The 26,349-nt window shown below is 39.6% G+C and overlaps 1 protein-coding gene across 1 annotated transcript in view; it reads right to left on the bottom strand.

The window, feature by feature from the left end:
* Positions 1–2,225: 2,225 nt before the first annotated feature.
* The window catches only part of lrfn1 (leucine rich repeat and fibronectin type III domain containing 1), a 144,717-nt gene continuing 120,593 nt past the window's right edge, over positions 2,226–26,349 (bottom strand). Inside the window, exons 4-5 of the mRNA XM_006801567.2 lie at positions 7,502–8,897; positions 2,226–4,158 (exon numbers count right to left, since the gene is read on the bottom strand). Of these exons, the coding sequence (XP_006801630.1) occupies positions 3,258–4,158; positions 7,502–8,877 (2,277 nt within the window). The 5' untranslated portion in view covers positions 8,878–8,897 and the 3' untranslated portion in view covers positions 2,226–3,257. The remainder of the gene's footprint in view (positions 4,159–7,501; positions 8,898–26,349) is intronic.

Consider the following 26,349-nt stretch of genomic DNA (forward strand, 5'->3'; position numbering starts at 1 on the left):
AAGCATTTTGGCAAAAGGGCAGAATCCAAAAAATGAGTCTATTACAACCGAACCTTTGCATGATAGTTAAGACAATCTGTTTTTAGAAAGGGGGGGAAAAGCTTGTTTTTGCGGTTATCATTGTAATAATTATAGAAATTAATGTCAACCCTACATTTTTAAGCCAAATTTGTGCTGCTCCATGTTACTGCAGACCTCCGGATGGTTTAGTGTTTTGAAACTGACCAAAACCCTTGTGAAAACCTTTTAATTCATGCGAGTGGCATAATTCGATAGGACAAAGCTATTCTGTTAGTCCACTCCGGTCCAGAGATATCTTTATTGCCCCGATCCCCTGAACATGTGCAAACAGTGGAGGCATAGCACCGAAAAAAAGGACAGGGGCGAAAATAAGTATTTAGTTAAAACCACAAGTGGAGTTTCACATAAGAACACAAAAGCATGACTGCGGTCTTGAACAGAAATAGTGTCATTTTAAAAATATATATAAATATGTACTAAACTATGCTAAGATTGGACTTTTCAAAAACACATATTATATGGTTTGAAAACGGAATGGAGAAACTATTAAATAAAAATAAACCTGGATCAAGTGTTGGTCTTTTTTTTGCAGTTATTCAGAACTGCTGATAAGAAACAACCCACCCCCCTGGTGTTCACTAGTTTGACTGTCCAGGCCAATTTTTTAAAGGCAGGGTGATGTCTCAGCCTCATCCTCCTACCTAAGCAGATTTTTGTGTCGAATAGTGGTTACAGATGTGAGCACACACACACACACACACACACACACACACACACACACACACAAACACTTCTCCTGTTTGTAGAGCCGGCCGGCCTCGCAGCTCCAAACAGTTAAGCATCAGTAGTTACTGTAATAAGGAGATGGATTCAGCTCAAAAGGTTTGTGCACGACAAACTGACAGCTGAGCATTTACACCCCAAAAGTTAAATCCCCCTTCTTAAAGCTATGTAAAATGAGAATGTTTGCGCTGTAAATTGGTTAAGTGTGATGAGGAAGGATGAAGGGATGACCTCGTTCTCGGATTCAATCCTCTCCGTCACCGAGGATGCAAATAGGAGACTCGGGAGGATTGGAAAAACCCCCAGTGCGACTTATCTTTCTGCTCCATGTTTTATCTCTCTGCTGTCCACGCAGCTCGGTTTCATCTCAGCCTGTTCTGAGTAGCTGTAATCAGAGGGAGAGGGTGTTTACCATTTCAACAAGCAAATACCCCTCATCTGCTCTGATCATATCTTTTCCTGTTGTCCGATCTTTTTTCTTTTTTCTTTTAGCTACACTTGAGTTCCCCTGCTGTATCATGCATTTGTATGCACTACATAAACAACTGGTTTAAAATACAATATATTGCCGTTGTAGGCAGATGTTTTGACATTTCAGGTGTTTGTATAAATTCTTGGCATATCTAAATTTTTAATGTAACAGTTAGTTATTATTACATATTTCACAATGACACTTGGGTAATAGAAAAATCCGCTGATGAATGAACATGTTTACCGGCAGTTTAAACTTGCCCGATCGATTTTTTTAATATGTATAAACACTTAATGAATTTTTAATAACTCAATTTGAGGATTTGTTAAACATATTTCATTAAATATGACTATAGCCCACTGATGTCTTATTTTGTGTTACTGATTTTATGTTTCCACACCAGCTATAGATGCTGATAATTACATTAACAAGCACTTAAAAGCGTCCTGATAACTGCTCACAACTGCATTATAATGATTTATTAAGTGATACGTACAGTACTGCTTTTACATGTTTGAAAGTAAATTCCCCTCCTGCTGTTTATTATATATGTTTAAAAACAGGATGCTACACAGGCCATGTTCAAATGGTTATTAATATATCCTCACTGCAGTATGCAATTAATTAGGAACCTTGCAGAGCTTTGTTTCCCCCTAGTGGCACGCCTCAGATCTTACAACCTTGATAATAACAGCTGGCTGCATTTGAATTCAGCACCACGTCCAGTTATCGTGTCCCCTCCTCGTCCCACTACCACTCTGCTCAGTGGTCATAGAGGAGCTTTCACAGAAGCCTTATAAATAGCACAGAGAAATCAAATATTTATCTTCTGAATTTGTGTGTCCCTTCCTGCAGTGGACAGACACGCACACGCACGCAGACTCACGCGCGCACACACGCGCGCACCCTTCTACTGCTGCAGCACAAGAAGGAAACGCCACTGACACAGTTAACCCACACAAAAAAATTTAATACCCTTCGTGAGGGAGTAGATGGTCCAAACCTTGACATACTAAATAGGGAGAGGTGTGATGACACAGGTTTTTAATGTAAAAACTTGCAGCCAACACCCAAATGCTTTGTAAAAAGTCATGTGACATATGACTTACTTACTTACATAGTTAGTACACATACACCAATGTTTTAATATACTTATATATGTCTTTTTTGTTTGTTGTCTTTTATCCAGACCAGCCAGATACAGTACCCATTAATATACAGTCACATCTGCAACAATACCGATTTTAATATCATACAGTCCGACCGTCAGAGAGGAATCCATGGCAGGTTTCCAGGTCCATCTTCTCTATGCAAACACATAAGAAATCAGCCTTTGTAAAATTCCGCTCTCTTTTAATAATCATTATTGTATAGACTGGTGGTGATACTTGTCCTTGTATCTCGTGTCTTCTGTGCAAAAGTTTTTTTTTTGTTGTTGTTTTTTTTAATTTTATGAACCCAAAACATGATTGACATAACAGGATACCTGGCTGTTCACTTTACAGTTATGATGAAGTTTTTTTTCTTTCTTCTTTTTTTTTTTTTTTTTTTTTTTTTTTACAATTAAACAGTTACATCCTAACGCCACACCCCCTTGGCATATCACAGAAAAAGGAGAAAATTAAAAATCCAACACAATGCTTCCCGTTCTCAGTATTGGAAAGCAGTGGTAGAGAGGACGGTTTATGACTACAGTGAGCAGCATCCTCCATTCGTACATTTTTTTTTTAGAATAAGGCACTGCTGCATAAAGAAAGGACATGGCCAACAGACTTCTGTGGGAGCATGACGGGGAGGCAGGATGAACGAGACCGTGTTCTTCTCCAGCAACTCGCAGAAAGCTCGTCTCAGTATGTGTGCTTGTGTTTATCTCTTGCTGTGTGCTGGGAAAGTGTGTCATATGGCATGTAGACATATTTGTGTTTTTACATGTGTGTGTTTGTATGTGGCTGAGCCATTTCTTTTGGCTACACTACTTTACTCAGACTGTGCTCTCTAGCATCCACTCAGTGCTGCTGAATGTAACTCTCCTGCTGGCGAGCGGCGAGGACTCCATGTTGAGCTGGTTGGTGGATTTGTGCCACCTCGTCCTCGCTCTGCGTGGGTAACTATGACTCTGAAAAATGGAGTAATCCCCGCCGTCAAACGAGAATCTGTGCCTAGTTCGTGCTAGCTCATTAGGGAGCAACCCCATGTTGGCCAGGGTACTCTTCTTGTCCTTGAGCCTGGGAGCCTCCTTGGTGCCAGCATTGGGGCCTATGAGACACAGGGACATGGTGGAGCCTGTCAGGCTATTGTCCATCTGCGTGTCGTCAGATGGGGGACCAGAGCGCTCTCCATCCAGGCTGGTTCTTCTCTTCATCTTGTCTACAGTTATGGGAGGCAGCTCCACCTCCAGTATGGCAGTTGTGGCTGCTGAATCCTGCTTTTTCTCACCGTCCACCCTCAGCACCAGTGCCATGCACTCTTTGGGTGCTAGGGCTTCATGCTGGCCTTCGTCAGAAGGTTGCTTGGAGGCAGAACGCTGGAGCCGGTGCTGGCTTCCATTGGTCTGGGAGTGCATGCTACAGCTGACCTTGGTCTTGCTGTCCTCCGGGCTGCTGTAGGCCTTGTAACGAATCATCAGGATGATGATGAACACTAACACCGAAGCAACAATTATACCACCAATAATGATGATCATAGTGCCTCCCAGGAACTGGCTGTGCATGAAACGGCACTGGCTGACCTCACTGGCTGTGTGGAACTGTACGCAGCCGACCACACGGGTAGCTGTTAACGAAGTGATGCCGTCATCGTAAACCGCCAGCACACAAAGGTCGTATTCCCGTCCTGCAGCCAGATCATTGATTAAGAAGTTCTTGCTGGTAGATGGGATCATTCTGCGGAGAAAAGAAAGCGCAGTGGTGAAGATGTGGAGGAGTAATCTTAAGAATTACAACACCCACATGCACTGATTTGCACAAGGTGTATTAAATCACACAGAGGTGTCAGTTCTGCATCAGAATAAGGTAACAGTGCCATTACCACAAACTTTAAATATCACTCTGGTAGACAGATATAAAAACATCACACTTCAATACAGGCGACTTCTAAGTCCATATGTTGTATTATATTGTAAAAAGGGTGTAAGAAGTTGCTCGATTTGGTTTGTGTCTAACAAAGTGACAGCGAAGGTGATAAAAAAAGGCAGGAGAGGCTCACTGTCTCGAGTATATGCCACAACAGCTGCAGGCTGGAGGACAAGTGACGCATGATGTGAAGACAGTTTGGATGTGTGAATACCTAAGGTCACAGTTTGTTGGCAACTGTAAGATTACACGACTCTAAGTACGAAGGAGAAAGGCATTGTCTTCAGGTCAACATTGGCGTTAATATAATTAGAAGCTTGTTCCTTTCCCCTAAGGGAAGACTTTGATGGTTATTATTTGTAGGTAATAATGTACCACCTAAAGACAAAACAACACTCAGCTCCATGCTAAAACGGGATGAGAAAATTATACAGGAGAGTAACTCATTATATCTGATAAAACCTTGAAAAAAAAAAAGAAAGAAAGGAAGGAAGCAAGAAAGTCAACCACTATTATTAACTTACTCTGTGAATACATAAATCCTGGGATGCTTTTCAGTAAAATAGATTCAGTTAATTTGTGTCACGTTTTGCATAATAAACACGTGAAACTTCGGATTTTCATACTTTAACAGTGTTTGCAAATGGTAATTTCTATCCATTATTCTAAAGAGTAAGCTCATCCAGTGTAACCATGCAAAACGTTTTAATTGCTGCAACTTTGTTATATTAATTTTTTAAACTAGTGGTATTTGGGAATTTTATCAGAATTCTGAAAAAATGATGAATCGCCCAAGAAATCTTAACGCTACAATGCTGAAACGTGGAAAACTTCTCCATGTACTGGTGCTTTATGCTTGAAATAAAATCAAGACCATCTGTAAGCAATAGTGATTCTCAAACAACTATTTTTATAGTTTACTTCAAATTTCAAACACTTTGTTGGAAGATAATAAGGTAGATTTCTTCAAGTGCTGTTCTGTCCTGGGATTCCTTACAAAAAAAGATAGGTAGAACTCCAAACCGAGTGTAAGGAGCTTAGAAAGAAAAGTGTCTGGACTTCTCTAGGTTTCCTTGAAGATGTTTCACCTCTCAGCCGAGAAGCTTCTTCAGTTGTAAGAACAATTGGTGGAGGTTCCCAGGTTTTAAGCCCTACGGGAGTGTCCCCAAGAGGGTCATGGACCCTCTGTCCTCTATGTCTATGATCCTCTACCTAATCACACAAGCCACGGTGTGAAAATGGGTGTGGGTCACAATTAGCCAAGGTTTGATACTTTACTGAGGTTATGTGGCCCAGGGTGTGAGTGGGCGATAAGGCGTCTGGGAAGGGATCTTTCCGAGCTCATTAGACTACAATGACCTGGATGACTGAGAACCTTCACAGACAACTCCAAACTGTTGACCATGAACATTATCCATATGTTCAATTTCAGATATCAAGAATATTTTTTCTGTAATTAGTAAAATCTTGTTTGCAAACGCCTATTGTTGCTAGACATACTTTCCATACTCTTCCTGGTCTTTCACATGAGCTCTTCATAAAACAGGGGGCAGAGAGGATTTGTGAGTTTATGCATAATTTTTCTTTTTGTGGATGGGTTCAAATGACCTCAAACGAGTAGACCAAAACAAACTCATTCATTGCAATCACTCCCCTGTACACAAAGCCATCTTGCTGATATTATTTATGATAATTGGCCACAATATCTCACAAACTGTCTGTGCTACAAAATAGAAACTTGGCAGAAAGCTGAATTTTTCACATTTTCAAAAAAACTGCTTTGATGGTATCACCACATGGTTAGTTACAAAGGGTAACCCTGCATAACCTACATGTACACACAAGATTTCGATTCCAAGTTGCTCAACTAGTTAAGTCTTAAGCTTCTAGTTCCAGCAGCTACAAACAAGCTGCAAAATATTTTAGCAGTTACATTTCATTTCAGTATCATATATCTTGTCATCTATACTCCAAACCCTTCAAAATTTTTACATATACAACTGAGAAGTGTTAAATAAGTATCCCCCTGAAACCCACAGGTAGATTCTGGGGTGATGGATGGGTTGCAGGCGCCGTGTCACTGACATAATTGTAGCAGCAGCTGCAATTTATCTTATACTTTATAATGTAACTCACTGTTAACAATTTGCCTGCGCTGACAATGTTCTTTGTGTAACCAAGACACAACAAAAGCAAATGCAATAAAGTTTGAAATCATTTTCATATTTCATACACTCCACTTCATTCTGTTTACAGTTACCAGCTAATTATTTTTCACTTTAGATACAAAACATCTAAGTATCTAAAATATGGTACACTGTTACAGACTTATGGATCTAAAAGTTTAGGCAGGGGGTATGACTAGCTCTATTTCAAATTTCTATAACATCTAAATATCCCATTCCATGTTATCACATCAGCTATGAGGTCAATAATGATATGAATAATATATAAACCGCTGACTTCTCTCATTTTTGGCTCATAAAAACAGCATAAAATCCCAAACTGCTTACAATATTTTGAGCAAAAGCATATTAATCCTCTCATGATGTATGTTGTTACTGTGGGCAGCCCTGAGGACTTTCATCTGTAAACAAATATTTTTGTAGTGCTCGTACTGGTACTTTTAACTTACAGTAAGTAAATGATCTGACTCCTTCTTCCACCGCTATAACCAAGCCTATCATTAGACAACCACATGTAATCACACTCTGTGTTGCAACCAATTAATGCAGACACTTGCTAATGAAACAAACAGTTACATGCAGTGAAATAGTTAGCCTCAGTGTTATTGTTGTTGTCATATTATGTTTTAATGATGCTGAAAAGACTATTTAGTCCTTTAGGGTGCTGGACTCATAAGCAGTTCAGCTGCTTGAGTGCTCTGTCATAATGTAACAAGCAATTACAGAAAATATAAATATCTTAAGTGCACTGTACAATTTCGGCACAGTAAAATTTTCATTTATGTATAACTCTCTCTCCTGTCTGCACTAGAGGAGTTGCTTGTTTACTTAATCATTTTGCTTCCTTGGGATATGTCAATCTCCCATAATGGACAGCTGTGTCATTCAGCAGATGGTCAATCCAGATGTCTCACCTTTCCTCATATCCCTATCTACCCTCGTTCATCCATCCCGGCTTCATAGCTTACCTGTACACCAAAGTATCATCTGCCGTGCTGTTGTACTGAATCTGGTACATTCTGATGCCAGGGATATGGCGTTCAGATGGCCAGCGGATCACAGCGGAGGAGGAGGTCAGTTCAGTGACCATCACCCTTCTGTCCTGCTTGTCATAGCCCTTGGTGTCATTGCCAGATTTGGAGGAGGTGGTGATGTCTGAGAGTCCAGGGTCCTCACGCATGTGGCCCGTGTTGTTAACAAACAAGGGTAAGGGGATCATGTTGATCTCAACAGCAGCTGTAGCGATGCCTGCGGCATTGGATGCCACACAATTAAATGACCCACTGTCCTTCAGAGTGGTGATGAGAATATCAAGGGTGCCATTATCATACAAGACGGTGCGGGAATTGTTATGCACCAGCTTGCCGTCTGGTGACCGCCAGTGAATATCTGGTTCCGGATCACCCACAGCTTTGCATTTAAGAGTCACTCCTTGCCCTTCCATCACAAAAGGCTTACTGGTAAGATGTTTGGTGATTAGCGGTGGCTCACAGATAAACTCCTCCTCTTGAATAGACCAGAAATATTTGTCCATGAGGTGCTCTGGGGAGGCACAGGTCTCCAAGTCATCCTCTCTTGTTAGCCTGCGCAGCCACAGCAGCTCACAGTTACAGTGCAGGGGGTTTCCCCCAAAACTCACGGTCAGCGTAGACGAGCTGGAGTCCTTGGCATCAGACAGAACCTGAGCGTGCTGGAACAGGCTGTCTGGCGGCAACTTCTGCAGCCTGTTAGAGGTCATGTCCAGGCGGACTAGCTTAGTGAGCAGTGTAAAGGTCCCTGCTCCAATGTGGTCAATTAGGTTGTGGTCCAGTGTGAGGGTGTTAATGTTGGTCATTTTGGCTATAGCTTCCCAGGGAAGGGTGCGCAGGTTGTTATTGGAAAGATCCAAGTCCTCTATTGTGGAAACAAACTCATCAAACGAGGTGGGGGCCACCTGGTGGATCTGGTTGTTTCCGAGGATGAGGTGCCGCAGGTTGACGAGGCCTTTAAAGTGTTCGCTTTTTATAGCACTGAGACGGTTTCCATCCATGTGGAGCGCCCGCAAGGCTCGCAGGCCGAGAAAGGCATGGGGTGTGATCTGACTGATGGTGTTGCGGGACAAAGTGAGGTGGACTAAACTAGTCATGTTGTAAAAGTCTTTCCTGCGGATGATGGTGATAAAGTTGTCAGTGAGTCGCAGCTCGACAGTCTTGCGATCGATGGTGGGGGGCACGAACAACAGACCGGTTTTAGCACAGAGCAGAGTCAGAGTAGGGGAGAGGTGCTGGCAGATGCAGCGGCCGGGGCAGCTGTATCCCTTCACCAGGGCTGCAGACAGCAACATACAAAGAACCAGCCGCTCCATTGTTGATCGGTTTCCAGATCCTGTGTGTGAGATAGACAAAGGGAAACAGGGGAAACAGAGTCAAAAAAACAGAAATCTTTGAATGAATAAATAGTACCAGGCTTTATGAGAGCCTGTTGCAAAAAACCCAGAGTCTGACCAAGGTTGCTGAGACTGCCAGCAAGGTATCAATCACAAAATGAAATGGAGCTTTTCTGAAATAATGGCACCTGGGATGATGAAAGGCTGCGCCAACCCTGTCAGAAGCCCATGTCTGTGGAGCTTTTTAATGGAAATAACAGAATGGGTTTTTTTGTGCCACTAGGCTGCATCACCACTGGGCCATATAATTTCCTGAATGATCACAGGGCAGTTTTCCTGTATTAGGTAACCATGCCATGTACATGCCCATCATGGAACAAGGCTTGTGTGTTTTTCTTGCTCTGAATTCCACATCAGGGAGGAGAATTAAAGGTAGAAAGGGCGCTTGTCAAAAGTACTCAATGATTTCTGTAACCTTTTCATACTCTCTGCCCTCGCTATGCCTCTGAGATGTACAACAAAATTAGACAGAAACCTGTCATGTAAATTTTGGCAAGGAAAAATAAAACTGGAAAAAGTAGAAATGCGGCCTGTTTTCATTGTTCATCCGATGGAAACATTATTGAGTGATTCCCAGGTTTTGAGGATGTTCAGATTCTCTGATTCCCATTTAGAAATATTGATTTCAGTCTTTGAGAGAACACGCCTGTGGTGACAGGAGTAAAAAGAAGTCCTTGGCAGTAATAACCATAAAAAGCCCACTGGAGCACACTAGCTACGTGTTGATGTGGTTTTACCCTTTTTGGCATTCATCTTGACTACTAATACCTTGTGTTTCACTGTTGATGAGAGCCTTTTAATGCTGCTAAAGTAGAGGGATGGCAACTCACTTTTCCCAGCAAGGTTTAGAGATTGACACAAGCGTTACTGCAACCCAGCACTCTCCAAACCCACAGGGAAACGCTTCTTCCCAGCCATATCCAGTGTGTCAATCAACAGCAATGTTTCTTTTTATTGGGTCCAGCATAATTATCTTAATTCATCCTGAAAAAGCCGGCTGTGGATTTTAAACACAAATGATGTCTCTTTTTTCACAATTTGTGATGCTTTATCCAATTTGTCACAGCTAATTTTAGAGTCCCTTTTTCTACATTCCACTACGTTGAGGTGGTGCTGACGGCCTTAACACCACAGATTTTTGTTCCCCCATTGTGCCCAAAGCAAAAGCATCTAGTGCTAACAGAACAAACAACGCTAAATTAAATTTGATTCAAAATGCCTGCGGTGAAATTCACAGAATATTTTAAATGCCACATGTCAAATTTCATTAAAAAAAAAAAAAGAAAGCAGAGTGTTCTTTCTCTACCTTTCAAGCTTTCCCTTACGCTTTACACAAACACTCCCTTTTGCTTAAAAGCGATCAAACCTGATCTGATGAGAGTTATGTTCTGATAGTTCTATGTAAATACTGACAGGAGTAAGAAATTGTGCGTGCAATGATGTCTTTTTACATCAACCTGTGGCACACTGGCCAGACACCAGCGGACATTCTCAGTTGCTTTTCCTATTCGGTCTGTTGCACACGCACACAGACACACGTGCACAGACACACGTGCACAGACACACGTGCACAGACACGCACTGCTGGCCGGGTGGCTGGCAACCGTCTGACAGCGAACACGACACCTCGTTAACTATGAGAAAGTGCTGCACAATCAGAGCACTCATAAAATCTGGATTTGTGTGATGTCATTATCTGAGGGAAGTAGAACAGTTTGAAGCACAAGTTCAAACCAGTGGGATAGTTTATCAAAGATAAACTGCTGATCAAATTAACCCAGCAGTGACAGCTGTGCTGCTACTTTAGACTACATTTCAGTAGACCAGTAGACTGTATTTAAGTGAGATACTAAACCAAGACCTTTGGTCCATTTGTGTTTACACCTCCTTTTCTCGTTGCTTCGACTCTGCAGGCGTAGCTGTTACCTCTAATTCTAAGACAGAGTCGCTAAAGTACAGCACGCACATAGTTATTTTCTGCTATCTGTCACATTTATACTGAGGTTAGACCGCATTCCTGGAGAAAAAACACATACTCTGTGTGGACAAGTCTTCAAGAGAGAATTTATATAGTAATGTTCTTTTGTGCGACTCCCTCGTCTAAATTAATTCTCCATATTTTCTCTTTTTAAGCACAGTGGGGAAAGCTATGCAGTAGGTTACAACAGGGAACGTCGTGTAAATTCTTATGTGGGAACTTGTCACACTCGTTTGTTAAATTTCAATATAGTGGTGACCTTGCTTGATTGTGTTAGTATTCAGATGCTAACTAGGCCACAAAGCTCACAGTTTCTCAGAGGACCATCTGTGTCTGAGCACTTCCTGCCACACCGTTGAGGATACTCTATTGATCTTTCAGCATCTCAGGGAGGGGGAAAACTTTGTTGCCACGGCAACTCTGGTGTAGAATGTAGGTCTTTGAATTGCATTAAGATGATGTTAAGCTGCCCGATAAGCGAGGCTTCGATCTTAATGGTTGCCGCTAAGAAGGTTGGACGGGACGTGAACAGATGTATGAATGGCAACGTAAATTGAAAGAAAAGGGCAGCTCTGCTTCGCATTTCTATCTTTGGTTTATTGCTTAATAAAAGTGCCGGTCACCAAATCGATATGCAGACAGCAGCAGAGAGCACAAGGTGAACCGGAGTTTAGATTTGCTATGTCCAGCCATGACACAATACAACCTTTCACAGGGAATTAGCTAGCTGTGTTACTAAGAAAAAGAAATTGAAGAGGCTATACTTTGAATTGGTAAAGGAAAATAAGGCTGCTGGACACCAAAACAAACACAAGAAAAAGTGAGAATGTTATGTGATAATATAAGCAGAAACACACACACACACACACACACACACACACACACACACACGCAGATTAAAATTATGAAGCTGTGAAACTACTTAGGTCATCCAGTGATTAGCAATGGGATAATTGAATAAGCAGTTAACAAAAAAGCTCTAAAAAAAAAAGAAAAAAAAAAGAAAGAAAATATAAGAAAATATACTTCACAGTATAGATATAATCGACATTAAATACTACACGCTTTAAAAAAAAGAAAAAATTAGACCACTCCCATTGCCTAAAATCCAGAAATCGTCTAAAATCCATAAAAAATGCCTTGACATTCATTGCCTTGGCCACAAATTTAAGCTGTCTAAATGGCAGGATTGTGGAAACCAATCAGAGATCCTAACAAATAACAATTTAAATGTATATCGAATACAGGAACCACTCAGAGAGCTTGGACCTCCGCTAAGGCAGCTCACTCTCTGAGCAGTATTTACTATTAAGGAAAAAATGCTGTATTTTGTATACATTAATTGTTTTTCTTTGTTCTTTTTTAAAAACATACCTTAAAAAGTTTAGTAATAAATATCAAATGACAAGTTTGGGGGTTTTTTTTGTACAGGAACATTGTACATGTATTCAAAATGTTATGTAATTAAATGATTATAATCTTACTGTAATATAAATGCTAAAGTCATAATGAAATAAATCTTGCCAATACAAAGAGACTAGAATGTCCAAAAGAATAACATGTGACCTTTTCTGACTTCCACTGATGGTAATGCGATGTTTAGAACCCCCATATATCATTCCCTATAGGCCTATATGTTGCCAATACAAACAATGTCAGTGAGAAATCTCTACATAGCTTTATTATCACTTTGACCTTCAGATCTTTATATTTCACTTTCAATATGTTCACAATACACACCACACCAGCCTAGTTCTGAGGCTTTTTGTCACTTTTTCACCAATAAATTATTAAGTTACCCCCAAAGACCTCGGTGGATGTAAGCCAAATTTGACTGGATTGTTAACACGACCCCACTCTACATCCCAGGTTTCACTCAAAACTTGAGAATGACACACGCTACTAAAAACACTACCTCCTTGGCAGAGGCAATAAATAATTTTGTTCTAATTTACATAAAATGTACAAGTTTTGTTTTAATCGTGACTGTGTTAAATTTTACATCTTAAAATACAGTGCACACCAGTTTTGAAGAAAATTCAGTACAGCCTAGTAGCCCTCCACACGGAGACTAATGACTGATGAATCATCTGTATTAGAGGTGTATTTGAGTGGGTGGTGAAAACAGGCATAAAAAACCCAACTTTTCTTTAATGCTCGAGGATGTGTGAGATTACATTCTGCTTTGTTGATGACGCTCAAGCAGGAAGGACCTGTTTGCAACTTGTGTTGTTGCCAGCAGTGACAGCAGTTACCCAGGGAAAGCATTTCAGCATCAGGAAATCTGATGACTCCTCTAGGTGAAGATAAAGGGTTTTAATTTTATATCCTAAAATGCTTATGTAATGTTTTGACAGTTAATTCTGGTATTTTCTGCTTCAGATTTCAATGTATATAAAGATCTCATTAAACTATGAGTTTATTCAGAAGCATTATCAAACCACCGCCTTTCATGTCGGTGGAGATGCTAATGACTGACCTTCAGTTCGGAATTACTGATGAGTGTTTTTAGGTTTCTTTTATCTTCTTGTATAAGCATATATTCTGGGTCTGGGGGTGGGTGACCTGTGTAGCAGTGAGAAATGTTCTTTGTGATAGTTGTTGCTTCTTCATCCTGATTTGCAGGATGAAGAAGCAACAACATCAATTAATTGTCTGTCTTGAATAAAGCATATTGAGGTTCTACAGAGTGCATGTGGGCTGATTTTTCTCTTGCCGCTGGCACTACATTAAAGCAAATGACAGCTGGGGTCGAATGGATTTGTCAGTTAATTGATTAGTCATCAAGTTTTTTGATCACTAAATTCTTTTTCTAAATTCAGTTATCAAATGATAATTATGAAAACTGCTTCCATCTTTCAAAAATGAGCAAAATGCAGTATATTTAACAAACTTGTTACCGTTTCATGTGCATATGTAACTTTTTCCCTTGATGTTTTTTCTTCCTGTTGGCTGCAAACCATTTCACAACAATTTTATTGTCCCTACAAACCTTAATGTGTCATTTTGGACCTTTTATCAAATTCATATGCAGACTAAGCGTGCATATGAATTATGTTTTTGCATTTATTCTCCACTCTCAGCCTGTTAAACACCACCAGGGCTGCAGCTAAAAGACTAAAATCTGGTCATCAGTACGTCTAAATATTAATGTTACTGAAAATTAATCGTAATCTGTCAGATCCCCTCGTGTCCTGATGATTGAGTTATAATATTTATAATTCTGTGAACGGGTATAGCCGGTTTTCCTTCCTGGCTTCAAATAGGCACGACTTTATAACTATAGTAGGTCTTTTACAGTTTTATTGACCATAGCGCTTCAAGCGCACACACATTTATATGGCACATACACATTAATGCAGCACTTCTAATGCTATACAAGTGCAGGAAGCTCTTTCTATTACAGACACTCACACCGCTGATTTGTCTGCGAAACTCTGCTGCTTTCAGCCTGTATTATATGTTTAACCTCTTCATATTTTTATAATATCATAGTTCAACCTTTCTTTTAAAAGCAGTCACTCTACTGTCAGTCGACTTGTTCATGTTTCTGGCTGGTTATATCCTGTCACTGCCACCCCTTTCATGTGAACACGTTCATACCTAGATCGTGAAACCCCGAGTTAACTCACTGAATTGATAACAACCTCTGTGTGATGACTTAGCTTGAGTGCCAATGTTCGGCCCAGAGTAGGCAAATTATGGAAAGATATCCTGGGTATGCTGAACTTGCTTTGTAGTACAGGGTCATGTATGCATAGATAAACAGAAACACACTGAGAACACTGAATAACCAGCATGAAAACCCAGTGGCACAAAGAATTTTAAATTAAAGAATTAAATATATTAGAATTAAAGCAACCACAGACAGACATTCAGATCTGCACGAAGAATTCTGCAAATTTTTAGTTGTTAGATTTATATTAGAAGCAGCCAACCATCCATTCACTTCCACTTATCCTTTTCAGGGTCGCAGGGGGTGCTGGAGCCTAACCCAGCTGTTTTAGGGTGAGAGGCAGGGTATATTCTGGAAAGATCGCCAGTCTGTTGCAGGGCTAAGTCATAGACAGAGACAACCATTCGTGCTCACATTCACTTATGGCTTATGGTTTAAGACAACTGGTCTACTGCAAACACAGTAGAAGCAGTGGTTAAGGGTTTTAACCACCTGTCCAGCCACCCATTAAAAACACTCTTGACCACATTAAATACTGTAGGATTCATTGTTTTTTTTCAGCAATTACATGGGTTTGTAGCAAACACGAGGTAAATAAAACCCTAACATTAACATGAACCCTGCATTGACAAGTGCTCCAGAACAAAAGCAATTTACCAAGAATCAAAGCACCGGAATATACAAGCTACACACACTGTCGCCATGTATTTGTTCAACAGAGCTGTACTTGAAAGTATAAACGATCTCCAAGGATGGGGCGTTTGGAAAGATGCTGTACCTGTACCTCTGTTCTGATCTTAATAACTCATACCTTTCTGTAGCAAAAGTGAGCTATAAGGCTTTTCCCACCACTTGGAAATCACGAAGCTGTCATACTGTCTTGTTGCTGACCTGTAAATCTTATTGGACAGATTTACAGTCTTATTGAGCTTGTTCTTATTAGCTAACAGACTAATAAAGACACCCGACAATAAAGCAGAAGGTCAGAATACATTCCACATAGGGCTGCTCGATTATGGCAAAAATGATAATCACGATTATTGTCACTGAAATTGAGATCTCGATTATTTGATGATATTTATTTAACAATAACAATGTATTGAATAATGACTTTAAAGATTGTCAAAAAATAATATAAAATAGTGTGAAAATACTGATAACAGTGCAAATGTTTGCAATATAAAAAATAAATGAAAAATGTAAACATGTTTAGTGAACTTTGCAGTGTTGCTCTGTGGTGCAGCTACGACACTGTAGCAAGTTTACACACTATGTCTACTTGATCCACGTCTGACTCCACAAACCCATAATGTTTCCACACCACTGAAGTTTTTTTTACCTCTCTTTTCAACCAACAGCAGTCACTCTCCTCTCCAAATAACTTCTGCTTAGCTTTCCAAGCTTCCCTCGGGTCCTCTTAATCAGCGGTCCCCAACCCCCCGGCCTCGGACCAGTACCGGTCCATGAGTCGTTTGGTACCGGGCCGCGAGAGTAGAGGCTCAGGTGTGAAATGTATAGTTTTCAGGGTTTTTATCGGTTTTCAGCGTTATTTTGTTATCGTTTTTATCGTTTACTTGGTTTTCCTTGGTCTTTTCACGTGTGTTATGAATAAATTTTCTTTTTTTCGGTACCGGTACTAGTTTTATTTTGTTGTATTTATCCGCGACATCTTAAAGGCCGGTCCATGAAAATATTGTCGGGCATAAACCGGTCCGTGGCGCAAAAAAGGTTGGGGACCGCTGTCTTTTAACATCAAATCTATAAGATATCTCTATTAGATCAAAAATAATTACCTTAATTATTTTGGTATTTAACTGAAGAAAATAGCATGACACTAAGTAACAAACTCAGCCAGATATGCACAATAATTAGTTTCATCTTCTGTGTTCACGCAAACAATCACTGTATCGCTGTAAACATCAGACATGCAAGTTAACCTTGCATACAATAACATACATCTGTTACTGCCACTAAACAAATACACCCATCATTATATATGACTTACAAGCAAGCATAATTCTGCACCAGGCACGCACACGTGAGTACACTACAACACACAGCCACCCACGCACAGTTACAGGACACTGCATTCAAAAACACGACTACATGTCTTCACATCCATGCATTTACACATTAACACAAAGATAAGCATACTGAACAACAACAACAACGAAAAGCAGTAAGTGCTCAAGAGGAATAAAGAAAGAGGAGAAAAGATTATCAACAAATGTACCATTTTCAGCTTTCAGGCTAGTACTGGAGTAAATGTCGCTCTGTATGAACCACAGATGAAATCTGTTGCTTCTTAAAAATGCTCTAAATTCTTCACACATTCACAGCACAGATCTGTTAAAGCCCAAATGGTGACATTTTCTTAAACATTCAGATGCTTGCTTAAAAAATGGCTAAAAATAAGAGTGCAGAGATTGCTGTGAAAATGAAGCAGAAATGAGGTAGAATCTTAAACAGCATCTCCTATTGATGACTGCGTAGCTCGTCCCCGCTGCTGCCTGCTTAATGCTTACACCCAGGTTTACATATTCAGTAAAACAGCTGCAAGGATCATAGTGCATCTTGGCAACTTTGAAGAAAGTCATAAAACTTGAAAACTGTGCTGTGAATCTTAATTTTAGCAGCCACGGGAGGAACAGTTTGCTTCTTCACCTGCTTGTATGCACCCACATGTTGTATGTCCACGACAACACAGCTGGAAATTTTAATTAAGGACTTCCATGAATTCTCATTACGTTACATCAATTGCCAGGAAGAGGTACAGGCTTTAAGAACTCGGAGCTGTTAATAAATCACAGAACAGTCATATGAGGTGAACGCACCTTCTAGTTTCACGAAAATTTAATATACTGATCAAGTATAGCTCCAATAATACTCGTCCTCTGTGACTATAATGTAGGTTTTAACTACTAACATTAAATCTTGCAGAAACATGCTATTGCCTATTGGTTATATAGAATGTTCTGATGTTTTATAGCCGAAAAGATAAGAAAAATTGTATTAATCATCATTAAATTTGTTACTAAACCATTTAAATCTTTTTACGATGTTTCTGGGCAATTATGGTTGTAATTTTTCAGCATTTTGAAACATTTCCTAAAGGGCAAATCGGCTGTTAAGGTTGTATTCGTGGCAGCAGTGCATTTCAATAACAATAGTAGTTAGTTGTAGCATTTATGTCAATGTGACATTGAAGCAACGGTATGCAAACAATGCATTAGTGTGTCCTTACCTCAGAAAAACATCTGCCCAGAGACAGTGCATTGTAAGGACATTTCCTGGACATGACTTTGTCAGGAAACCGTAAATGCCAATTAGACGATACAGACAGTGAACTACTGGCTGACCTTGTGTGACTCTTGTCAGGATGCAGGCATAATTATTGACAGCCGGAGTTCATTGGTGCCAGCTCTGTCTCCACCAGTGGACGCCGAAAACCGAGGCTGCGTAGCCCCGGGGATTTCTGGTCACATCTCATCAATGGGGGTGGGGGGGAGTTGTGGGTGTTGTCGCAAACAGGAGGAGCATTTGCATATTATAATTACGTCTGCACGCAGAAGCGGTTTTCTCAATTACATCCCATTTAAAACTTTCAATGAAGAAGAACTGAGAAGCACAAGCTACTGCAGCTTCATGAGCTAATTGTAACCGCCTCCCTAAACAAGACAGCAAACATGATTATTACACCAGGAGTGAACAAGTATAGTCATAGATGCCACTTACTGATGGAACGCTTGGGTGATTGATTGTTACCCTTTACCTGCTACCTGTTCTTTTCAATTTGAATACCTCCCCTCAGAGATGTAATCAACCCTCAATAGCTGCTCCTGTAATTACAACATACTTTATTGATAATAAATGTGCTTTAAAATATCAAACTTTCAAAGTTAAAAAGCAAAACAAAAAACAACTAATTATGAAAGTTGGTGGGCCATTATTTTTGACTGCAAAATGATAATAGCCTATATTTACATGTGAAAAGAGTAATCTAATGTATTGGAGGGGACGCCTTTTAATTATTGTTAATTAGGGTTTTAATTAATGTTTTCACATAATATCTACTTAAGTAATTTGTGGACAATCTCAGTGTAGCAGTAAACACTGAAAATCATTGTCAGGTTGGCAAAAATTTTTAACAGTAGTCTGTTAAAAAAGAGTAGAGCACAAAAGGGAAAAATGTTCATATTTACATTTCAGAAATGGAAATCAGTTTTTAATTTGACCGTTTTGAAATAACTGATTGATTCAAATAGTTGATTAATTGCAAGTTGGGATAATCTCCAAGTCCTCGTTAAGCATTTCTTTATATTAGAGAATCCCTCAAACAACCAAAGGGTAAGTGATCTCCAGTGACACGTTCCTGTGATCATGTCAGTTAAGTAGACCTTTACCGCAGCAGACATTTGATAATTTGACATTTGACCAGTCAAAGTAGAGAAAGTACAGGCTGTAATAATGAACCAGCAGGTGAAAAAAGCAGGACCTTCCTCACTGGAATGCAACCAATCATTAACATGCTTGGGGTTATATTCTTTCACAGACCCAATAGTTGAAGCGGGTGATCCATTTATCGAAGCTGGAGGTTCGATCACCAGCTCCTTCAGTTTGCATGACTGCTTGACATGCATCTTGGGCAATACCCTGCAAAACTACAATTCATCCCTCATGCCTCCAGCATTGTTTATGTGTGTGCGAGACAGATAAAACCTTAAAGTGCACAGAATAATGGCATGGGTGAATTGGTGAACCTGGCTTGTAAAAGTGCATCATCATTAATGAGAGAAAAGCATTACATAAATACGAAACAATCAATTTACTATAATAGATTTCTTCACAGAATGCTTAAATACATACTCGCCAATTATTTGACTACATGGTGTATAATGAAATGATTAAACATGGTGCTGTTCTAGTGAATTCACTATTTGTATGAAATGCTTTTTTGTACAAATTGACCCCCCCCCCCCAAAATAAAAAGCAGAAAATCCTGTGATTGCATCCGTTAGCTGTCATGACTAATAGAATAAACAGCGACAACTGATTGCCCTCTGATATAGAATGGCCACTTGCCTACTTTAGATGTAATGAGAGAGATCTCACACATCTTCACACCCAGATAAGAAGCCACGCTTTCTCTTCACGCTTTAGATTAGGGAAATGATGAACTGTTTGAAGCAGCAATACTAAGATACAAAAAAAATACTGTATTAAATGAAAGCTAAAATCCCAAGTACAAGTACATGAACACAAACTATGTCATCAGTAAGTTATCATATAAAGTACATTTGGTGCTTTAATTTAGTTTTGTTTGGTGTACTCAGAGTGACATAAAAGATATATGAACATACACGCACCTTGTTACTATAGGGGCTCAGCCTACATTTGTTTCTGTTTTTTTAGGAGCATGTCCTAACATCCACAAACAGCTTGACAATAAACAGAGTGGCTGTTACTCTTTTCTCCATGTTGCAGTTTCACTGACACCTTCCAAGAGATTTCTAAAGTAAAGAATATTTGTCATGAAAAAGGTGGAGGGAAAAAAAAGAGCACAGAGAAGTATGCCATTATAAAAGCAGAAGCTGCCACCAAGCAATAAGAGGACTGACTGAGAATCTGAATGACATCCATCTTATGGGATTTCTATATCTAGGCTTAGTTATTTTGAAATCCAACGTGGGTCAGTGACAAGCATTGGTGATTTACTAAAGCTCTACTAGCAAGGCTGTCTCTCTGATATGCATTTTCTGCATGTGGTGACAGGTTTATTTCCTCGTTCATGCGTGTTTGTTCCCCGCACTTGATTTTATTCCTATCTTATTGTTCTTTAACATAGAAGCTTCATACCTTCTTCCTGCTGTGTAGAAGAGCTGAGCAGACCCTCTGAATTGGCCCCTTGTGATGCCACTTTGTGCTCGTGTGATGCAGAGGAATCCACACTTGATTTGAAATCCTCCTCCCAAGGCTGCTATACTGCATTGATCCTGCTCTGTATGTACCCTTGCAAGGTATTATGTATGCCTGTTATATGCTTTACTGCCACAGCAGACTCTTGCAAAAAGCCGATTTACACTCCGCAGAGAAAATGTACCAAATTGCTGAACTTAAACCTTTCGTGGTAGACATAAACTCTATTCGTTTTGCAAAAAAGGTAGCCGTGCACAGATCTATCATTACATAAGCTATTTCACATATTGAAGCTGGATGTTCTATACTAAAAGAACCATTTCCGAATGAAATAATGGAAACCATCATTTAAACACATGCTAGAATCACAGAAAACTCCCTTAAATCAAATGTGGAGAGATCTGAACATTGTTAAAATACAAAAGTAACTCACATACACTGTCACAGCAGAGTGCCATTAAGGATAAAACTACTTCATTTTACAACACAGCTTGGGTCTTTGGGGGATGGAATTTTCAGTGTGTGGCTTTATCCGAACCTCTTTCTCCCAATTTTAAACATTCCAACAACTACTGGGTGGAAGTTTTGTACTGACATTCATGGACAGGGGATGTTAATGATTTTGGTTCCTTGACTCCTCCCACAGAGACACCATAAGTTTGACATTTGTGGTTTTGAGCGACATGTTTGAAAAACGATTAGATGAATAACCATGAAATTCGCTACAGACATTAGTATACCTTCTGGAGGGACTGTAATGACTCTGGAGATGCTTTAATTCGACCCTAGTGAACTCATTTCAAATTTAGCATGACATTTCCATTAGCCTCTGCATTGCTTTGTTCTTTGTGTTAATTAGCAAATTGTGAGCATGCTAACATTAGCGCAATGCAGCCCAGTTCACACTTTAAGTCTAAGAGAGATTTTTGTTGCTTCTCAATTAGACTCCAGTAGATACGTGATGTAGATGACCCCATTCATCACTTTTGCAAGTTGAATATTAAGTAAATTTCCACCGTGTACATTCCCCTTTCTGACTACAGTATAATTCAATTAACAAAAACAATCGAGATTTATTACCAACAGGATTCACCTGAATAAATCTACTGTAATAACTGGACGCAATAATCGGAAATTCATGCAGCTCTAATTGATATAGAGGACAGTGTCCCAAAATCACTCAGGGCTGTAATGAGTGTGTGCTAGACCTCGGCTGAGGCAGCTACGACTGCATGTCCCCACAAATAATGAACTGAGCATCTTCAGTTTGACACGCTTCCTAGAAAAGCCAGAGGAAAGCAGGTTTAGGCAGAACTTTTGTCAAATATATTGAAGGTATCACTAATCCTGTCGGTGTCAAATAAAACACCTTGCAGTGTCAATACACAGAGAGTGGCAGTTCACACAAGATGTGGATTTATCCGCTGTTGGCTTTGTGCCAAGAAAATAAGTTTAAGTGAACAATTGCTGCACTTACTACTGACCAGTCAATATGTCGCATTATAGGTTTGCTGAGACTCAGAGAAACGAAACGAAACAAAAGCAACCAACACCTGAATTCCATATGTCGGCTCCTTTTTGCACTACTATCACACGGCCATATGCACATTTGTGTATTTGCATGCTTTTCCTCCTCCATATCTTTTCTGACTTTGTTTGGGGTTGGTTGCAGTGTGACTAAGTAGCGAAATGTTAATGCTTTTCTCTTATGTATTCCTCAAACTGAACAGTCATTTGTCCTCTCCGTTAACTAAAGCTAGAGATGAACACAGTGCTACACTCTGTGTAAAGACTTCCAAGTAAAGTTTAGATTTTCAAATGTAAACAGTTATGTCTTTGCCACATAGACAACCTCAGAGTTTTTTGTGCTCACCCCCTGGGGCAGTTTAACATGTTATGCCTGGTTGCTAATACATCCTTTCTTTAATTATGCAATCAAGTAAAAGAGACCTCTGGGAGTTTTTTTTAACTGCGTGCACTCTAACACTTAGTTCACTTCCTTCCTACATAAAAAAATGTGCAAAGATGAAGCAGAAAACTTAAAAACTTGCAACTCCCATACTATATACAAGGATGGAGTACATATAAAATTCATCATTTATATACAGTCCATGAATGTAAGCCACAGAACGTACATGAATAGGCCAAACAGGTAAGAAACAGGTTGGGTCTTATACATTTTTTTCCTGTTGCAGTTCCCTGCCAGTTCACCACATTGTTTAATGCAACCAACAAATTCACAGAGAATGCTTTAACTTATGGGTTTGTCACAGAACACGAAACTTCTTTCAAACAAATAAAAAGTTGGAAAAGCATTATTTCTGTCCTCAACATAAAGGCCGATTTAAACCTACAGTATGAGCTCCAGCAGGTAATATTTAACAGAACAAGGAAATTTTATTATTATTGATTCTGCACATTTAGATACACATTTTTAGCTACAGAAGGGCAACAACTTTCCTTTACTAGTATGCACAACAGAGCTGTGCCATAAATCATAGCCAACCTTCAATATGGACACAAGAAGCAGAGTTCTGAATGTAAATCAAGCATACTCGCTTAATGCACGAAGCGTTTTTAAGACTCAGTGATGTTTTATAAAGTGATAAAATGCAGACATAGAAATGTGCATTTCTTACTCTGTCATTACCTTGTTATAAGTAAATTTCTATATAAATAAAGTTCTGTTATTTATTCATTATTTTGTGAAGTAACTATAGCAAACCATTAATGATATAACCTGAAGTTACAGAATAATAATTGAATGATTGATGTAGCTTGAAAATCAATGTTAATACAGTGAGTAAATTTTACCCATTGGCGGTTTAAGGTATACAGCAATCCCCGAACAAATGAGTTCACATGACAGTGACACAATGACAATAAATTATTTGCATTTTAATGCATTAGTAAAAGAATGAAAAGAATTATGATCCATGCCAATCCTGTAAGTGTAGCCAGTGATTTAAGTAGGGGCAATTTAAAAATAAAGTCTGATGTGTATTCTCTGAGCAAGTCCTTGTTTGACTTTTTCCTCCAATTACATTTGTTTGAGTTAAATCCGGTCACTGTGTTTCATTCGTGACATATTGGAATAATTAGTAATAATATGAGTGAAATGTTTAGTATGATTGCAGACAAAGTCATGCTTCACTTTCTGAGTCCCTAATCAAAAACCTTTCGGGCCTGTTATTTGAGACTGAAAGGCATATTTAGTTCTTTCCTATCACTTACGTAATTATTTTTTATCTATATTCTTTTTTCATGGAAGTTCACAAAGTTAATGTGACTGAATCCTCATATAACTGTCTTTTACATTCTCTATAATGAAAAGCCACTGTTACATAAAACTGATTACCTGCTGTGTAAAATTGCCAATTTTTATAGACTTCCCAAAGGCAATTAAACTGATAAAAACTGTTCTTAAATTTGAACTTTAATTTTTAAATTTTTTTTACAATACAATTCACAATTAGCCACTAAGCTATACGTTCAATTTAACTTGTTTAATTTTTTTAACCTTCAAAATACACTCACGGCATTAGGTGCACTGTGCTAGTACCGGGTTAAACCTCCTTTTGCCTTGAAAAGCACCGATGTGAATATCACGTTCCAACACATCCCAAAGATGCTCTATTGGACTGAGACCGTGGTGACTGTGAAGACCATCTGAGTACATCGTCATGTTCAAGAAACCAATATGAGATGATTTGAGGTTTTCAATGTGGCAGTTATCCGGCTGGAAGTGGCCATCAGAAGATGGGTACACTGTGGTCATAAAGGGCTGGGCATGGTCAGCAATAACACTCAGGTAGGTTGTAGCATTTAAACGATGTTCAACTGCCACTAAAGGGCCCCAAGTGAGCCAAGAAAATATCCCCCACACTATTACACCACCAGCAGCAACTACCCGAATTGCTGATACAAGCCAGGATGAATCCATTCTTTCATGTTACTTATGGCCTATTCTGACACTTTTGTCTAAATGTTGCAGTAGAAATGGAGACTCATCAGGCCAGGCAATGTTTTTCTAGTCTTCTAGATTTTGGTGTGCCCCGGTTTCCTGTTCTTAGAGTGGTCTTTGTGCTACTGTATCCCATCTGTTGCTCTTGTGCAAACCTTGGTTGTAATGAGTGGTTATTTGAGTTGGGCCTTGGGCATTAACAGAGCGTTTTCACTCAGAGACTTCCCCCTACTGGATATTTTAATTTTTTGACCATCCCTGGAGATGGTTGTGTGGGAAAATCACGAGTTTCTGAAATACTCAGGCCAGCCACTCTGGCACCAAGAACCATACCACATTCAAAGTCACTTATATCACCTTTCTTTTTAATTGTGATGCTAGGTTTGAAATTCTATGGGTCATCATGTCCACATGCCTAAATGCACTGGAGTGCTGCCATGATACTGGCTGATTAGATACGTGCAGCTGAACAGTCGTTCCTGATGATTTGGGGATGATTGTTGATATTTCCTGTTACAATGATTACAAAATAGACTGATGGAGATAATTGTAAGGTACAGGAAGCATTACATACTGTACATGTAGTAACTTTGCCACCAGCTACAGTCAGTTCATTACTGGTCATTGCGGTTGTGGCTGTACCATAAGTAATTAGCTCACAACCTATTTGATGAAAGAGGAAATTGCCCTTTTTTTCTGCCTCTAGTTAATTAGTAAAATTGATAAATTAGGTGCTGAACCAAATTGCAGTCCAAAAGCTATCACATTAGGAACAAATTAAGGCTCGAAAGCAGGACATTGGGATGCATGGATTTTTTTTTGTTCCATTTTATCAGAAAAAAAATGTGCATTTACAATCCCACCGTACGAGTTTTTTACACATGAATAAGCCACTCTCCCAAATGGAGGCTGAATAAACACCAATTTATTCTGAAAACCACAGCAAAACAAATGTAACAAAGAAGAAGAAAAAGCAAAAGGAAATTATGTAAACAAAGCAGCCGCCTTAGATTTATATTCTCATAGACAAATTTATGATCACATCCCAGGTTTGATGCATGATCTTAAAAAGACAGGGCACTGCAAGAGTTTGTATTTTTGATTTAGTCCTTTGCGCTGGTAGACTTGCTTGTGTAGACTTTGCTAATTCTTTACTCCTGGTGTGATCTTTCATCTGAATGAATTACACGGGGGGAATCACCTGCTAACTAGCGGAATACATAACAAAGAGGTATAGTCAGAACGACATACCTTTAATTTGTTTGTTATATTGTGACTGATAATTCTCATATGCTGCTGGAGCCAGGCACAAAGATTAAAAATGTGTAGCTGTAAAAAATACGACACCATTAGTGAATGCGACTGAGGTAGTTCCCAACACTGCATTTCTATAATTTACTTCATGCACTAACACAGACTATAATCTTGGACAGCAGAGGCAACCTGCTCAATCCCATTATTGAACTTTAATATAGCTCCATCCATGCCAGTTGTCCATAATACTACACCCAAGCAAGCTTATTGTGCTGCCAGGTCCACTTATAACATCCCTGCCTCATGTGCAGCTCCTCCTCCTCCTTCTCACTCTCCTCTGCCTATGAGCCAATGCAAATTACAGTAACAGCTTGGACGTGAGTATAATCTCAAGTGGTGCGAGCTGGGCTCCATGGCAAGGCATGCAGGCAGATGGAAGGAGAGACTCTGCCAGGCCTCTTTAGGGGCTCCCACTCTCTCTCCAGCATGGTAGACAATGGAGGAGCTGTGGCTCGCAACCAGCTTCTCGTCTGCCACTATCACGCAGCCTCCTCCCATCCGCTGTATTTGGTAAATGATATGAAACGAAGGGGGACGCCTTGT

The sequence above is a fragment of the Neolamprologus brichardi genome, chromosome 14 (assembly GCF_056152115.1).
Source record: "Neolamprologus brichardi isolate AB-2024 chromosome 14, ASM5615211v1, whole genome shotgun sequence".
NCBI lineage: Eukaryota > Metazoa > Chordata > Actinopteri > Cichliformes > Cichlidae > Neolamprologus > Neolamprologus brichardi.